Source organism: Hevea brasiliensis, chromosome 2 (assembly GCF_030052815.1).
Source record: "Hevea brasiliensis isolate MT/VB/25A 57/8 chromosome 2, ASM3005281v1, whole genome shotgun sequence".
NCBI classification, from domain to species: Eukaryota; Viridiplantae; Streptophyta; class Magnoliopsida; order Malpighiales; family Euphorbiaceae; genus Hevea; species Hevea brasiliensis.
Window position 1 is genome coordinate 112,305,712 of NC_079494.1, and position 17,288 is coordinate 112,322,999.

At 34.0% G+C, this 17,288-nt stretch overlaps 3 protein-coding genes and 1 non-coding gene across 4 annotated transcripts in view; 2 read left to right on the plus strand and 2 right to left on the minus strand.

The window, feature by feature from the left end:
- Positions 1–1,177: 1,177 nt before the first annotated feature.
- LOC110636386 (uncharacterized) lies at positions 1,178–2,596 on the minus strand. The gene is made up of 3 exons (XM_021786073.2): positions 2,019–2,596; positions 1,693–1,931; positions 1,178–1,600 (listed from the first exon to the last, which is right to left on the minus strand). Exons 1-3 carry the CDS (start codon positions 2,481–2,483, stop codon positions 1,354–1,356), a joined length of 951 nt encoding a protein of 316 aa, XP_021641765.2. The 5' UTR covers positions 2,484–2,596; the 3' UTR covers positions 1,178–1,353.
- A 2,123-nt stretch (positions 2,597–4,719) lies between these two features.
- On the plus strand, positions 4,720–5,985 carry LOC110636000 (RING-H2 finger protein ATL5). Its single transcript, XM_021785504.2, has one exon. The coding sequence runs from the start codon at positions 5,105–5,107 to the stop codon at positions 5,741–5,743; it is 639 nt and encodes a 212-aa protein (XP_021641196.2). The 5' UTR covers positions 4,720–5,104; the 3' UTR covers positions 5,744–5,985.
- A 293-nt stretch (positions 5,986–6,278) lies between these two features.
- LOC110636009 (pectinesterase inhibitor 6) overlaps positions 6,279–17,288 on the plus strand; it is a 40,237-nt gene continuing 29,227 nt past the window's right edge. Inside the window, exon 1 of the mRNA XM_058143161.1 lies at positions 6,279–6,548. Within this exon, the coding sequence (XP_057999144.1) occupies positions 6,279–6,548 (270 nt within the window). The remainder of the gene's footprint in view (positions 6,549–17,288) is intronic.
- Positions 12,457–12,563, minus strand: LOC131178272 (small nucleolar RNA R71). Its single transcript, XR_009147406.1, has one exon. It is a non-coding gene; the product is annotated as a small nucleolar RNA R71 (small nucleolar RNA).

Below are 17,288 nucleotides of genomic sequence, written 5' to 3' on the forward strand. Positions count from 1 at the left end.
GAGGTGCAATGAGTTTGTGGATGGTATTCACTTGCTTCAACTTGGAACCCTAGAGCAAACCGGGTAAATGACCCGAATCCTATGGTCCGGCGGAACAGAGAACGCTATGCACAAGAAGGCGTCTGCTGCCAGAACCGTCAAGCACGCAAGGGAGCACAAACAGGGAAAGCGCTTCTAACTTCCCTTTTGCCTCTCTTTTTTGCTACATGCACTGACTTACAATTCTCCAATCAACTATCTTTGATGGGATCGTGGAACACAATTAAAAAGCCCCATTAATAATTCAATTGTATTTTATTTTTATATTTAATTATAAAATAATAATACAAATAATATAATATAATAATTATTTTATTTTAATATTTAATTTATTTATATTAATAATAATTAATGAAGTGATAACAATTATAATTTAGTGGTGATATTATTTAGTAACAGTGAAAGGTCAAGTGATCATAATTGTGATGACATCTATTGAATGATAATAGATTGAATGATAGTTGTAATAGTAATTAAGTGATAATAATAATAACAGTTAAATAATAGTAATGATAACAACGAGTGATACAAGAGTGATACAAGTGTAATGATAAAAGTTAAAAAATAAATTAAAATATATGATTATAATTATATGTACTTTTAATTTGTATGTAATAGTCATTATATTAATTAAAATATAATTGATTACATAATAAATTATTATTTAGTTCCATTAAATTTTTTATATAATAAAACTTATAATTTAATACACATTTTATTTTTTTATAACTAATAATTACACATTTTAATACTTGCACCAACAAAGCATTAATTTCTTCCCAAGCTAAGGAGAGGCAACATAGGAATACTCGGTACATAAGCAAGCAAGATATACATTGGTGAGGAAATTTTTTATTTACACCAAAGTGTGTAAACACTCAACTAATAAAAAGTCATATACATATATTTTTATAAGAAACTCGTCATATTTTTAACTAAAATAACTATTATTAATTAATTAAGTATACACAATCGAGTGTAGGTTCCTTAGTAAAAGCAAGACCTAATAAATAAAGTAATAGGTTGCGAGGGCGCGCAGCGGGTGTCGTATTGGGGGGACGGTGTACGCTGGAGTCAAGAACTAAAAGAGTTCTTTGCCATGTGCTTTGCATATATGTTCTTGTTTATTTGTTAGAAATTAAGATGAAATCAAAGAAAAATTCCATTAAAAGCAAAGAAGATTGACGGGATATGAACTTTCTATGGCATTTTACAAGCCCCGAGAGACTAGATGGAGCATTTATTCAATTGAAGTTAAGGAAGAGCTAGTTAACAAAACCCAGGGCCTAACACACACAAGGCCATCATTTCTGATCAGAACTTCTTAATGAAGTCATATATGTGTTTACTAACTTCCTCTGGCTTTTCTTGGTTGAGAAAGTGAGCTACTCCTTCCATTACAACCACGTCATGCAGAAGGGGCACGTCTTTCTTGAAGCCACCATTGTGTATATACTCCTTGATACCAGGAAAGTGGTAGGTAAGATCCAGATCTCCTATGATAAACTTCACTGGCACTTTGATTTGCACCCCTGTCCATGCAGCTGCAAGCTCCCAGTTCCTGCAGTAAAAAATTATAGTAAAGTAACATTTAGCAATTCAGAGTATATAAATGCAAATTAAATTAATTATAGAAAGTAATCTAAAACTGACATGTTGATATTTCGATAATAATTCAATCCTCCTCTGAAGCCTTTCTGGTTAAATTTGGAGGCGTAGAAATTGACATCTTCTTCTGTCAACCAAGACTGCTGGCTCGGAGGATCTTGTAAAGCTTTGAGTCCTACTTCCTTAAGAAAGTGCGGTGGCCTTGGGTCGCGAGATGTAAAAAGCAATTTAATCAATTTGGCAGTATTAACTTGAGCAAAGTCTTCTTCAGCCTTTCCAGGTTTCTGCAGCAAAATTTAGCAACACTAGTTAAGAGGAGCACTGCTACTTAAGAACCTTAAGGACGCTAATGAAGACAATGAATTACATACCTGAAATTGGCAGATATAATAATCATCGCCGAACATACTCCTGAGTCCATCCAGAGGCTTTACTTGTGGGTTCCTAGGCATGAAGGCAACGCTCGTGTTGACCAAGGCCTTGATTCTATCAGGTCTAAATATGCAGAAATACCAGGCTATGAAGGCCCCCCAGTCATGACCCACTAAAAATACCTGCTGGATCCCAAGCGAGTCAAGGAGCCCCACCAGGTCTCCCACAATGTGCAAAACAGTGTACTGATTCACAGATTGAGGTGCGTCAGTGTCTCCATAGCCACGAAGATCGGGGGCTATGCAACGGTAACCAAGTGAGGAAAGAGAAAGAAGTTGGTGTCGCCATGAGTACCAGAGTTCAGGGAAGCCGTGTAGGAAGAGGATTTCAGGGCCTGTCCCTATTGATGCTATGTGCATGTTGATGCCATTTGTGAATACTGTTATGTGTTCTATCTTCTCCATTTTCTTATCCTGTGCTTGTCGATGGCAGACCTTGCTTTGGTTTCATAGGAGGTGGGAATTTATATTATATGATTTTTTTTTTGGTACAATTGCAGACATTGAGTAAAATAAAACCAAACAATATATTATACACAATTTGCAAATGAATACACAATAATAATAGTAAACTAATTACTAATTAAAATAATAATTACCTTTTACATAATAATTAATAAAAAAAAATTCTCAGATTATAAATATTATGAATCCATCCTTGTCCTTGTCAAGTTCTCCCACGCCCTTGCGTATTCTGCGTCGTGTAGTAGGGAGCAACTTACCTGACGTCCGGCTTCGTTTGAATTGGAGATTCCGACGGCATAGGATATTTTGAAAATGTGTCTTATATCATTACTTTATTTTTAATTTATTTTACTTTATATTTTATTCTTTTCACAATTAAATTAAAACTGATCAATTCTTTCAAGCATCGTTATTAATAAAATAAAATTTACATTATAAAAAATAAATTTATGGTGGAAACCCCTTTCTAAAAATAATCTTATTTAAACATAAATTCAATTAATATTTTAATATTTAAATTCATTTTAAATTCAATTGCTCTTACTGAAATTATGCATAATTAAATTATATATTTCAGTTAATAATTCGTATGAATTACATTGTTATTAATAATTTATATTTTATAAATTTAATAATTTTATTAAATATTTAAAATCTATTTAATTAAAACAAAATATATAATAAAATTATAAATATTATTATTATAAATATATATATATTTATATATTTAATTAATTATTTATATATAAACATATATAAATAATTATTTAAAAGGCAAGTGCTCGTTTCCTGCATCTCTAATTGACCAAAACTAGCTATTTCCCTCGGTTTGTTGTCTCTGGTGTCAAATGGCAACCTTGATTACTCCTTTCGACGCGGCTCGTCTTGTTGAATCTCACATCGATACAACTCACATGCCTCCAAACTTATGAGATTAAGATAATAGATGGAGGGATGATTCGATCGTATATTTTTCGATCATTCTATTCAGCAATATACATGAGATGCCATTGGTACCAGTCGACGTCTGGAGGCACGATAAGTTTCTGGATTTGATTCATTTGCTTCAATAATGCTGAAATTGCTACAAATGGCCAATAAAAGCTTTGGCCCTTACCGTTTCCCTCTCCTTATTTTCAAGTGATTTTTCTCTCTTCAAAGTGAGAATTGAGGCGAGTTGTAATTTTGAAAGAGGTTTAATAATGTTTTAGTCTCTTCAATATTAAGTAGACACTTCCTTAATAAATTATGATTAACTTTATATATATATTTGTAATGAATAATTATTTCCCTCTCCCCCCGCCATGAACATAGCAGCTGCCACCTGCTACTGCAGGCACATATTCTCCTAATGTGGGAGCAAAAAGCACTCGCTATACTGCTTTTTTTTTTTTTTTTTTGAGATGCGCTATACTGCTATTTGCTGCTTTATATATGTGGCCACTCATTATTAATATCCTTCTTTTTTTCATTTGATATTATATGGATTAGATAGAATATACGCCAACTCAGAACACTGCTCCTACTAGTGGTCCAATGCTCCATTAGAAGATATTTCTTCCATTAATTATCCCCTGCACAACTTTTATCTTTTTTCCCTTTCCCTCCTTGATATTATCTGATTCTTTGGCAATTTTCATCAAGTTAATTAAATCTGTTAGCATCAATACAAAAAATATCTATTCAATTTGTAGCCAGTTGGCCTTAGGGTACTGCTGCATAATAATTTGTAGGTACCTGATAAGGCTGTCGAACTATATGGAGTCCACCTGTGCCTTCCACAACATCCCTGACTGGTTAAATCATGATTAGCTATTGATTAGTACAATCATAACAGGATTTTAAAGCTATGCAGTTAATATTCCTGTTGTGGATAAGTTGATGTACAGCTTGTATAAGCAAGTTGCGCTCAAACCAACCCCACCCTCCCTTTCCATTGCCCACCGAAAACAAATGGAGAGGTTGGCACATAGTTTGTATACATTGAAAAATTTAAATACATAAATTAAAGGAATGTGTTGACCATGAGTCCAAGCCCATTCGTCTCTTGATATGGCGTTTTCTTGCGTGCATACTTTGTATATGGATATAATTTAATAATTCCATGGATTCCGTACCAATGGATGAACTTTTTTTCTTTTCTTTTACCCTCAATCTGTTACGTCACGTGAACTTCTGTTTTCTGCACATAAGGGAGACAGAACACTGGAAAGCCGGTAAAAGTTCCCATCGAACATTGAATGGGAGTTTGATGTGCCTGTAGAGTGTGTAGTGTAGATAATTCACTCAGCTTTCCATTAAGGATTTAGGTGATTAACCTTTAAATCTCTCACTCAATGGACTCAATGCACTCGCTACGTCCATAATATACATATAAAAACAGAATTATAAAAATCCCGCCACATTCTCAAAAATAAGTAGAGCCCAAAAACCAGAACGGATCCCTCATCCAACCCTGCACGTAGGAACCTTCCTCTCCCCTTTCCTCCCCTGCAACTTGCAACCCCAATAAAACCCCACCTCTAATTCACTCCTCTTGTGCTTTCTCACCTCTTTTTCTAATGGAAAACATCGATGGAATCTCCAAACAAGTCTCCAATAACAGCAGCTACGCTTATAATGGGAAGATCATACTTTGTTCAGGGATCATCCTCTTCACAGTCATCGTCATCATGGTTTTTTTCCATAGTTATGCTCGTTGGATCTTCAAACGCCGCCAGCGCCGTCGCCACCTTCTTTCTCCCTCCATCACCCCTTCCACTCCCGGTGTTGCCGACCGAGCGCTTGACCCATCTGTTTTGGAAACTCTTCCTACTTTGGTTTACAGTTCGAAAACGCAGGACTCAGTGCTCGAATGCGCCGTTTGCTTATCCGAATTCCAAGATGGTGAGAAGGGGCGAGTGTTGCCCAATTGTAAGCACACTTTTCATGTTTGCTGTATCGATATTTGGTTTCACTCTCACTCCAACTGTCCGCTCTGTAGAGCGCCAGTTCAATCATACAAAGTTCCCGAAACATGTACCGAAACAGTGGTACCAGTGGTTGAAGAGGCCAGTTTACAGCTTGAATCGAGGCAGAACAAAGAAGATGATGGGGGTTGCTCTGCTTCTTCGTCGCCGGCGAGTTTATCCCGGAAGTCATCAGACCTGGCGGGTATATTTGTGGTCGTGGAGGTACCCACGGCCACAGCCCACAGGTGATGAAAGGCTTAAGGGTTTGGTGGGCATGGGCCTTGGTTCCCAGGTGGATCCGGTTCCTGCTTTCTAAGTAAAAACCTGGTTTGTTGTTCTGGGCCTTTTTGAGTCAGAGTTACATCTTGTGGGCCTATTCTTCAATTGCCATGGCCATCCCACAAGAAATTGGGCTGGCCACCCGCAATAGCTCATTGAGCCGAGCTGTTACTTTCCAATTTTGTAAATAACAATTTCTATAGTTGATCGAAGATAGAAGAATTTCTTTTTTAAAACGCGTTCAGGCAATTGAAAAAATCCTTAAAATCCGGTTTATCTCGATGGTGAAGTACTTGTACGGATGGCTTCTCTTGGATACAGAGTAAGATACACTCCTAGCTGCCAGCTGATGAACAAATTAACCTTCTTGAATACAGAGTATGATACGCTAAAAACCCATAGTCACTCTATCAAAGCAACTATTGAAGAAGGAAAAATGAATTCTGTTGCAAGTTTATTCTTCCTCTTTTGTCTAATGGTTTGACTCGCCTCCTTGCCGCGCCCAATGATTGGTTCAACTCTAGTGGAACAAGTATGCGACTACTCTCATAACAAGGCTAATTGCATTGAAGGGTTTGGGTCTGAACCAGAAAGCGAACAAGCCAATCTGCAGCAACTACGGATAATGGCACTGAAGCTCGCATCCAAAAACGCAACAGACACAGCATTGTACATTAAGCGAATGCTTAAAGACGCATCCACATTGGACGCTGCCACTAAGCAAGCCCTCATCGACTGCGCGGAGCAGTGTGGAGTGGATGTGAACCAACAACTGGTGTTATAAATAGCTTATATATTAGATAGTACAGAGAGAAAGAATTCTTAAATTGTTAAAATATAAGAAGGTGAAGAAATGATAAAAGTGAAATATGTATAGAATTATATATATAAATAAATATATATTATTTTATTATGACATTTGGTATGTATATGTGTGAAATAGAATAATTATCTTATTGTAATTTTTGTAAATAAATTACAAACAAATGTGTCTATTAATAAACAGACATGTCAATTCTATACAAACAGTTATAGGTGTCTGTTAATAAATAAATATACTTATTTTATATAAAAAGTCGTAATTATTTGTATAGGTGTCTGTTAATAAACAGACATGTCTATTCTATATAAACAGTCACAACTATATGTATAGGTGTCTGTTAATAAATGGACATGTCTTTTACACAAACAGTTGTATCTATTGGAAATAAACATATGTGTCTATCTAGAAAAGGTGCCATGACTTTTCATTTTTTATAAATATGGATGAGTTTTTCAATCCAAATATATACTACTTCTACTTCTTTTTCTTTTCTTCTAGTTTTTCTAAATTCGGTTCGTATAAAGAGTTCTTAAGGAAAATCTTTAGGAGTTGTTGTCTGCAGATTTCAGGCTTTATTGTATCCTGGAGGTATATTGCCATAATCTTGCAGCAATCTAGTGGGAGCAATTAATACCTTAAAGATAGTAATTCATCACGCCTCAAAACCTATTATACACCCACTGCCTCAATAATTTTAAGGTATTAATCGTATTGGAGTCTAAGATTGTTTCCGTGATAAATCAAGAGTTCATAAAACTTGATCGTTTTAAGGAACAAATTATGTTCACTGAGAAGGTGAAAGCAGATTAGGAAAAGAAGATGATTTGCCATGCAAAGGTCATATTCTCAACAACTAATCAGATAGGCTATAAGATTTGTGTACCTTTGTGAAGTCTCTAAAGAAAATATGAAATTCGTTAGAATTCAAATACAACTCAGAAAAATAAGGTGTGGATAAATTTCTCATCATAAAATATTTTCAATTCCAAATGGTTGATAATATATCTGTTATGGATCATGTCCATGAGTTACATGTCCTTGTTTCAAAACTTAAAGATTTGAAAGTGATAGTTCCTGAATCATTGCAAGCAGGAGGAATAATAGCAAAACTTCCTCCTAGTTGGAATGATTATAGGAAGAAATTATTGCATACCACAGAAGATTTTTCTCTTGAACAGATTCAGAAACACTAGGACATTGAAGAAGAGACAAGAAATCGTGATAAGAAATTTATTTCTGAATCTACTACAAAAGTTAATTTTGTGCAAGGAAGTCAGAATTTTCAAAAGAAAAATTGTGGAAGTAAGAGAAAGTTTTCTAAAGCAACAGGCAACAATACTAGTTATGGCAGCAACAGCAAATCAAAGAAAGGAAGAACTTGTTATAATTGTGGCAAGAAAGGGCATTACAAACGTGAATGCAGGTTTCTAAAGAAACATAAGAAAGAAGATACAAATAATAGTGCTCAGAATTCCAATAAAGCAAATATAGTTGAACAAACTACTGAATTGATTGCAATGATATCAGATTTGCATATTGGAATGGTAACAGAACTCAATATGGCTACAACAACCAAATCCAATGATTGGTGGTATGATTCTGGGGCTACTATTCATGTTTGCAATGACAAGACTCAATTTAAAAATTATGAAGAAGTTGTAGAAGGGCAGAAAGTTCTAATGGGCAATCATGATTCCGCTAAAGTGGTGGGAAAGGAAGTGTTGAATTAAATTTCACTTCTGGAAAGAAGTTATTATTAGTAAATGTGTTGTATGTGCCAGAAATAAGAAAAAAATCTTGTGTCTACTAGTCCATTGTGTAAGAAAGGTTATAAGGCTGTTCTGGAGTCTGATAAAATAATTGTGTCCATAAATGGACTATTTGTAGGAAAAGTTTACTCATGTAATGGAATGTTTAAACTCAGTATTAATAATAATATGAATATTTCTATTTATAGTGTTGAGTCATCTTTATCTTTATAGCATAATCGTTTAGCACATATTAGTTTTAGATCTTTAAAATTTATAGTTAAACATGGTTTAATTTCATATATAGATAACAATAAAAAATCTTGTGAAATCTGTATACAAGTAAAAATGATTAAGAAATCTTTTTCAAAAGTTAAAAGATCTTCTAAGTTATTAGAACTTGTGCATTCTGGTAATTGTGAATTAAATGAAATATTGACTAAAGGAGGAAATAGGTATTTTATAACTTTCATAGATGATTTCTCCAAATATACTTATGTTTATTTAATGAAAAATAAAGATCAAGCATTCTAAATGTTTCAGATTTATAAATCTAAAGTTGAGAATCAAAAAGAAAAAAAAATCAAAATTTTGAGAAGTGATAAAGGTGGTGAGTACTTTTCCATTAAATTTTCTTCATTTTGTGAAGAAAATGGAATTATACATCAAATTAGTGCACCCTATACACCACAACAAAATGGGTTGACAGAAAGAAAGAATAGAACCTTAGTGGTTATGCTTAATTCTATGCTTGTGAAATCTAATTTGCCAACAAACTTATGGGGAGAAGCTTTACTTACTGCTTGTCACTTACATAATAGAATTCCCTCTAGAAAATTTAAAATTTCTCCATATGAATTATGGAAAAATAGAAAACCTAACTTGAACTATCTAAAAGTATGGGGCTGTTTAGCATATTATAAAGTTCCATATCCTAAAAGGACTAAATTAGGTCCTAGAGCTTTGAAAGGAGTTTTGGTTGGTTATGCCAAAAATTCCAAAGCTTATAAAATTTTAAATTTAGACTCAAATGTAATTGTAGAATCTAGAAATGTTGAATTTATTGAAAATAAATTTCATAATGACCCTATACATGAGCCCATGAATAGTTCAAGTCAAAGCAATGGTTCTAGTATTGATATTAATTTTGAATTGACTTTTAGCAACAAAAGAAAGTTAGATTCTTCTAATAAAATTAAAAGAAGTCAACGTATTAGAAAAAAAAAAGAATTTATATCTAGATTTTATATCTTCTTAGGCTATTGTTTTTTTAGTAGAAGGCAATAGGTCAATTGTACTTAACAAAATACCAATTTTGTTAAATGTAGAAGATGATCCTAAAAAGTTTCAAGAGGCAATGACTATAAGGGATGTGGCTTTTTGGAAAGAGGCAATCAATGATGAAATTGATTCATTATTATTTAATAATACATGGGTTCTAGTTGATTTGCCACCTGGTTCCAAACCAATAGGATGTAAATGGGTTTTCAGAAGAAAATATAGCACTGATGGATCGATTCAAACTTTTAAAGCTAGATTGGTTGCAAAGAGTTTTAAACAAAAAGAGAGAATTGACTACTTTGATACATATGCACCAGTGGCTAGAATAACATCTATTAGAGTACTTTTATCTTTAGCATCAATATATAATTTATATGTACATCAAATGGATATTAAGATAGCCTTTCTAAATGGTGACTTAGAAGAAGAAGTATATATGGAGCAACCAAAAGGATTTGTTGATAAACCCAATTTATATAGGTGTTTTAGGATAATTTTGCATCTATTTTGCCATTTTTAGTTTAGTAATTTTATGCTTTTAATGCTTATTTTAGTTAATTTGTTAATTTTAGTTTCATTACATTTGATTTTTAGAATTTTAATATTTTTGATAGGTTTTAATAAGTTTTAAAGGCAAAAAGGTCCATATAGAAGAAATTCAAAGTAATTTGAAAGCTTAAAGTAGTGTAAAAAATGAAGAAAATTTGTCTAAGGAAGAAGACCAGCTGAGATTTTCAAAGGCTTCAACATGCCCTGTGTTGAAGGTCGTGTGAAGAAAAGAGTCAGCCAGCAGGAATCCACATGAGGCATGTAAATTCAACACTGGGTTGTGTAGACAGAGATTTTGGAACAAAACACGCTGAAAGTTTCAAGGACTTCAACATGCCCCGTGTAGCTGGTCGTGCAGATAGAGATTTTGAAATAAAACACGTCGAAAGTTTCAAGGACTTCAACATGCCCCATGTAGCTGGTTGTGTAGAATCTAAAGGCTCCTCCTCTGAATCAACACGAGGCATGTAGAAAATAACTTAAATCAACATGAGGTATGTAGGATGGCGCTGGCAGATTTGCTGATATAGAAAAATTTTCTCTTTTCACACTTTTTACACCTTTTATCTTTATCCCTTTAAAGACTATTGTTAGGGTAAACCTTGAAGGGATATATAAGCATCATATTCTCATTTTTACCATAAGGAGAAAGAGAGAGAAAAATCAAAAGAGGAAGAAAAGAAAGAATCAAGCCATTTTTGGAGCAAGAACACCTGCAGAGTGACGTTTCCAGCTTCCATTTTTAGAGATTTAGATTCTCTTCTTCTGGGTTCTTTTATTTTTAGTCTTATTTTCATGTTTTCTTGCTCTATTTCATATTTACTACTTGTAAATACAAGCATGAGTGAGTAGATACTTAAGATTTTAGAGTTGGGTGTAATGATTTAAGTTTTATTTGTGGATTTGGACTGATTTTAATCAGATTTTAGTATATATAAGTTTTGATTCTTATCTTGTGTGCTTATTTACATACCCATTGTTGGTACCCTTTAGGTTTTATTCTTAATCTTAGATTGAAGGACCGAGAGATGAAAATCTATGATAGATAATCAAGATAATGAACTTAATCACCTAGTGTTGAAATAAACTAGTGGGTTAAGAGGAATCTCAAGTTGATTAAAGTGTTTAAAGGGTTTTGGGTAATTAAACATTGCATGAGAATGGGGTTTAGTTTCTTTTAAAACACTCTTTAGTTTGCTTAAAACAGAAATTAAAGGAAATCAAAATCAAATTCCTTCAAACTTGTGTTTCTCTTAATCTTGGTTTTGCCTATCCAAATCCCAATTAAATTTACTTCATGAACCTCAACTTTGGAATTAATTTTTACCATTAATTAATTAAATCTTTAATTACTTGCTAAAATTTTAGTAAATTAGTATAGTGCTTAGAAATTTAATTACTTATTTCATTATAATTTCCTTATTTTCCCAATTTAATTTTCTGTATCTCTTACTCTATTTTTAGCACAAATTATTGATAGCCTGAATAATCATGACTTTTATAATTTGGTACTCAAACAACAAATCTCTGTGGGACGATATCTTTTCTTTACTGCTTGAATGACCCATATACTTGCGAAGTACGCATTAAGTTTTTGGTGCCTTTGCCGAGGATTTGTTTTTGTTTGATATTAGACGATTGATTATTTGGTTAATTTGGGCACTTTATTTTTTATTTTAATTTCTTTTCTTTTTTATTTTACTTTGAGATTTTCTTGTTTTGATTTTTCAGGTACATATCTTTTATGTGAGAAGGACAAAAAGTGTAGAAATTGATTTAATTTTTGATCCTGAGATTGAAAAGACAGCTAAAGATTTAAGAGCATAGTCTAAAATAAGAAAGCTGAACTCAAAATTCAAAGGCGGCAAGAGCAACAACAAGAGCAACAAGTGATAGAAGCTATGGCAAACAACAACAATAGATCAATTAAGGATCATGCTTTTCCTAATTTTGAAGATTTTAGACCAAGTATTACAAGGCCTAGAGTGGAAGTGAATAATTTTGAGTTGAAGCCCTCACTTTGTCAAATGGTTCAACAATCACAGTTTGGGGGAGGTCCTACTGAGAGTCCACATGTGCACCTCGCACATTTTCTTGAAATTAGTGACATGATGAAGATAAATGGAGTATCAGATGATGCCATCCGATTGAGATTATTTCCTTTTTCTTTGAAGGATCGTGCTAGGAAGTGGTTGCATTCATTACCTCCGAGTTCAATAACTACTTGGGATGAGTTGTCACAAGCTTTCTTGGCTCAATATTTTCCTCCTAGCAAGACTGCAAAATTGAGAAATAAATTAACTTCTTTCAGACCAAGGGATGATGAGAGTCTCTATGAAGCTTGGGAGAGATGCAAGGGTCTTCAAAAGAGATGTCCACATCATGGAATCCCTAAATGGATGCTAGTTTAACATTTCTACAATGGTGTTTCTCCAGCAATTAGAAGTATAATCGATGCATCTTCATGAGGTGATCTTATGGAGAAGTTAGAAAACGAAGATTATTCAGCATTAGATAAAATTGCTTACAATAATTATCAATGGAGCTGTGAAAGAAATGAAATGAAGATCAGCTGGTGTATATGAGTTAGATGCCATGAGTATGTTCAATGCCAAATTTGATGCTTAGACCAGAAAAATGGATAAGTTAAGCATGAAGTTGATTCTTCAATTGGAGGATCTAGTCATGTAGAAGATGTTGGTGCAGGAAATATGCATTATATCAATGATTTTCCTTCTTATGGGCAAGAATTTGGAAATGAGCAAGTTGATTTCATTGGGAATTACAATCAGAAACCAGTTGGCAATCCTTTTTCGGCTACATGTAATCCAGCATGGAGAAATCATCCTAACTTTTCTTGGGGAGGTCGACAAGGATAGCAACAGTAGAATTATCAACAACTTCCTAATTTTCAGCAACAACAGTAGAATTTTTAGCAAAACAGAGTACCACCTGGATTTTCACCACAAAGGAATCAAAATGCACCTGTTCCACAACCACCAGTTCAGTCTTTAGACCAAGATTCAATTTTGAAGTCTATGATGGAGAATTTCTTAGCTGCTCAACAAAAACAAGAAGAAATAATTCAACAATTAACTTCAAGGATAGACCAGCTTGCCACTCATAACAGGATATTAGAAAACCAAATAGCTCAACAAGCAAGTTCTTCTAGCAAAGCACAGAAAAAACTTCCAAGTCAACCAGAGAATCCTAAAGAATATTGCAAGGCAGTGATCCTAAGGAGTGGGAAAATTTTGGGAGATGAAAAGAAAGATGAGGTAGAAGAGGAAAAGAAGAAAAAAGATGAAGACAAGAATGAATCTACTTCAAATCATGATGAAGTTAATGAGGAAGCAAACAAGAAGAAGGAAGTTGAAAAAGAAGAAGAGGAAAAGTATATGCCTCCAACCCCATACAAGCCACCATTGCCATATCCTCAGAGGTTTTAGAAAGCAAAGCTAGATAAGCAGTTCGGGAAATTTTTGAAAGTTTTGAAGAAATTATACATCAACATTCCATTTACAGATGCAATTTCTCAAATGCCCTCATATGCTAAGTTCCTGAAAGAAATTTTGTCAAATAAGAGGAGACTAAAAGATTATGAAACTGTGGCATTAACAGAGGAGTGTAGTGCTCTCTTGCGGAATAAGCTCCCACCGAAATTGAAGGATCCAGGAAGTTTCTCTATTCCTTGTCATATTGGGGATACTAGTATTGATAAAGCATTGTGTGATCTTGGAGCTAGTATAAGTTTGATGCCACTCTCTATTTGTGAAAAGTTAAAGGTTGGAGAATTGAAGCCAATAACCATTTCTTTGCAACTAGCTGATCGATCTATCAAATATCCAATAGGAATTTCGGAGAATGTACCCTTAAAATTTGGAAAATTTTTCATTCCTGTGGATTTTGTGGTTCTTGAAATGGAAGAGGATATTCATATACCTATCATTTTAGGAAGGCCATTTTTAGCCACAGCAGGGGCTATAATTGATGTGAAGAATGGTAGATTGACATTAAAAGTTGTAGAAGAGGAGGTGGAATTTAATTTGAATCAAGCTTTGAAGAAACATCATGAAGTTGACCCTTGTTTAAGGGTGGATGTTATTGATGAAATTGTGGAAGAAGAATTTAGGAAAAGATATCCTAAGGACCCTTTGGAGAATTGTTTGGTACATAGTAGAACAACAAAGGATGAAAATCCTGAAGTTGCAGCTTTTGCTCAAATTTTGAAAGCTACTCAAGAAGTTATAGGAGATCAAGTTTTGCAAGTTGAAGAGTTGAAACATGAAGTTGCGCAATTACCTTTGCTAGATGAGAAGGAAGCACCACCGGTAAACTTCAAATCACTTTCATCTACATTAAGGTATGCTTTTTTTGGACCTAATTCAACTTATCCTGTCATTATTAGTGCAAGTTTGAGTGATGTACAAGTTGAAAAATTGTTGAGAAAGTTAAAAGCACATAGGAAAGTCATTGGTTACACCATTGATGATATTAAGGGTATAAGCCCTACCTTGTGCATGCATAGAATTCTTTTAGAGGATAATTTTAAAGCCACCATAGAACATCAAGGAAGGTTGAATCCTAATATGAAAGAGGTGGTGAAGAAAGAAGTCTTGAAACTGCTTGCAGCTGGGATCATTTATCCTATTTCTGATAGTAGTTGGGTTAGCCCAGTTCATGTAATACCTAAGAAAGAAGGTGTGACCATTGTGAAAAATAAAAATAATGAGTTGATACCTACTAGAATTGTCACAGGATGGAGGATGTGCATGGATTATAGGAAGTTTAATAGTGCCACTAGGAAAGACCATTTTCCCTTGCCTTTTATTGATCAAATGTTAGAGAGGTTAGCAAAACATTCGCATTTTTGTTACTTGGATGGATATTTTGGTTTTTTTCAAATCCTAATACATCCTAGTGATCAACAGAAAACCACATTCACATGTCCATATGGCACGTTTGCATATAGAATAATGCCTTTTGGCTTATATAATGCACCAGCTACTTTTAAGTGGTGTATGATGGCCATTTTCTCTGATTTTATTGAGGAAATTCTGAAAGTTTTCATGGATGATTTTTCTGTATATAGTTTTTCTTTTGATAATTGTCTATCTAACCTCTCTAAAGTGCTTAAAAGATGTGAAGAAACAAATTTTGTACTAAAATGGGAGAAATGTCATTTTATGGTGCAAGAAGGCATTGTTCTTGGACATTTGGTATCACATAGAGGAATTGAAGTGGACAGGGCCAAAGTAGAAGTGATTGAGAAGATGTCTCCACTAACTTTAGTGAAGGGAATTAAAAGTTTTCTTGGGCATGCTGGTTTCTACTGGCGATTTATAAAGGATTTTTCAAAAATGACTAAACCTCTTACAAATTTGTTAAATCATGATGTTCTTTTTAATTTTGACCAAGCTTGTTTTGATTCTTTTAACAGGTTGAAGGAAGCTCTAACAACAACCCCTATTATGCAACCTCTAGATTGGTCATTGCCATTTGAGGTTATGTGTGATGCTAGTGACTTTGCTGTGGGAGCTGTACTTGGTCAGAAAAAAGAGAAGAGGCCTTATGCTATTTATTATGCCAGCAAAACTCTATATGATGCTCCAGTAAGTTATGCCACCACTGAGAAGGAATTTTTAGCTGTGGTATTTACTGTGAAAAAGTTTAGATCATATCTAGTTGGATCAAAAGTGATTGTCTATACAGACCATGCCACCATAAGATATTTGATGAATAAAAAAGAAGCAAAGACAAGACTGATAAGATGGGTTCTATTGCTACAGGAGTTTGATTTACAAATTAAAGATAAAAAGGGAGCTAAAAATGTTGTAGCGGATCATCTATCAAGGATTAAGTATGAGAGTAAAGATAGAAATGAGGAGGAATTGCCCATTAATGAGTTCTTCTCAAATGAGCAATTACTAGTTGTTGTTGCTGCATTGTCATGGTTTACAGATTTTGTCAATTACCTGTCATGTGGAGTTCTCCTACCAGATTTGAGCTATCAACAGAAAAACAAATTTTTACATGATGTGAAATTTTATACATGGGAGGATCCATTGTTATTTAAGAGATGTAATGATGGCCTAGTTAGAAGGTGCGTGCCTGAAGAGGAAATAGGAAATATTTTAGAGCATTGTCATTCTTCTGACTATGGAGGTTATTTCAGTGTGGATAAAACAGTAGCTAAAGTACTTCAAACTAGATTTTATTGGCAGCACATGTTCAAAATTATGAGAGAATTTATTTTGAAATGTGATATATGTCAAAGAGTGGGGAATATTTCAAGAAAAAATGAAATGCCACAACAAGGAATTTTGGAGATTGAGTTACTTGATGTTTGGGGCAAAGATTTCATGAGACCATTCCCATCATATTTTGGGAATAAATATATTTTGGTAGGTGTGGATTATGTGTCAAAATGGGTTGAAGCCATTGCTTCCCTTACAAATGATGCAAGGGTAGTAGTGAAATTTTTGAAGAAGTTTATTTTCACTAGATTTGGATCTCCAAGAGCTATAATCAGTGATGGTGGATCTCATTTCTGCAATAAACAGTTTGAAAATCTTTTGAAGAAATATGGGGTTACTCATAAGGTAGCTACACCTTACCATCCTCAGACCAGTGGGCAAGTTGAAATATCTAATAGGGAATTGAAGAGAATTTTGGAAAAAATTGTTAATCATTCAAGGAAAGATTGGTCATTGAGGCTAGATGATGCGTTATGGGCGTACAAGACAACTTACAAGACACCCATTGGAACTACACTTTTAAGCTAGTCTATGGGAAATCATGTCATTTGCCAGTTGATTTGGAACACAAAGCTTATTGGGCAATTCGAACTTTGAATTTTGATTTAAAAGTGCTAGAGAGAAAAGATTGCTTCAATTAAATGAACTTGAAGAGATAAGGTTGGATGCCTATGAGAATGCTAGGATTTTTAAGGAAAGGACTAGATTTTCGCATGATAAGTATATTAAAAGAAAGGAGTTTAGAGAGGGTGACATGGTTTTATTATATAATTTTAGACTTAGACTCTTTCCTGAGAAGTTGAAATCAAGATGGTTTGGTCCTTTCAAGGTCATCAAAGTTTATCCCCATGGAGCTG